The sequence below is a fragment of the Trichechus manatus genome, unplaced genomic scaffold (genome assembly GCF_000243295.1).
Source record: "Trichechus manatus latirostris isolate Lorelei unplaced genomic scaffold, TriManLat1.0 scaffold00031, whole genome shotgun sequence".
Classification (NCBI taxonomy): domain Eukaryota; kingdom Metazoa; phylum Chordata; class Mammalia; order Sirenia; family Trichechidae; genus Trichechus; species Trichechus manatus.
The window spans coordinates 15577685-15578557 of NW_004443967.1; the positions used below are offsets into that span (position 1 = coordinate 15577685).

The window sequence follows — 873 nt, forward strand, 5'->3', positions numbered from 1 at the left end:
AGGTCTTCCTTGGAATTGGAGGAGACAACGTTCACATTTTCTTGTTTTAAAATATTTCTTTTAAAACACTAACCCGAGAGATTTCGACGTAGAGTCGATTGTTGGGAAGTGGCCATTTTATTACTAGGCAAGCTGTTTTCCAGAAAGCACTAGGCTGGCTAACTTTTCAGACTGGAGTTTGCGTCATAGAGCTAGTTGCTCTGTATTTACTCCACCTGTGGGTCTCCTGCTGAACATTGATAAGAATTGATAAGTCTAAGTGTGTACATCTCTCTCTTTATTCCAGAAAGGATTTAAAACTGCTTTCAATGATACATGAAACCAAGCAAAATAAACTGTATTTAAATATAGGTGGGGAGAATTGGACAAGTTCTCAGGGAATCAAGAGTAAGGTGATCATGTTTAATGAATTTTTCTATGCCACCCTTTTTCCATTGGAAAAGAATGTAGGTGAAGGTGCCAAGGAGAAGTCCTTGGGAGCCCCACGCTGGCTAATGGGATTCTAACACATCTTCTCATTGTATATAAATGTGAATCAAATTAGCACAGTCCTGCCAACTCTCACCAAGTCTAGAGAGACTGCTATGTAAACCAGGGGAATTTGGGCAGATTCTTTTTGTAATTTCATGACAATTTTAAGGGGAAAAAACTGGGCTAAGGGCAGCTCTTGGTCTGGCCTCCCAGGTAGACGTCGTGGACACCGGCTCAGGGTGGACCCCGCTCATGCGAGTCTCAGCGGTATCTGGAAACCAGAGAGTAGCCTCTCTTTTAATAGAGGCTGGAGCAGATGTCAATGTGAAAGATAAAGACGGGAAGACCCCTCTGATGGTATGCGCTTCTGCAGAAAACAGCCTGACCCCTCTGATGGTATGC

General features: G+C 43.1%; 1 protein-coding gene across 1 annotated transcript in view; it reads left to right on the forward strand.

Moving 5' to 3' along the window:
* Positions 1 to 873, forward strand: part of FANK1 (fibronectin type III and ankyrin repeat domains 1) — a 29210-nt gene that overhangs the window by 27356 nt on the left and 981 nt on the right. Inside the window, exon 8 of the mRNA XM_004374977.2 lies at positions 685 to 828. Coding sequence (XP_004375034.2) covers positions 685 to 828 — 144 coding nt within the window. The remainder of the gene's footprint in view (positions 1 to 684; positions 829 to 873) is intronic.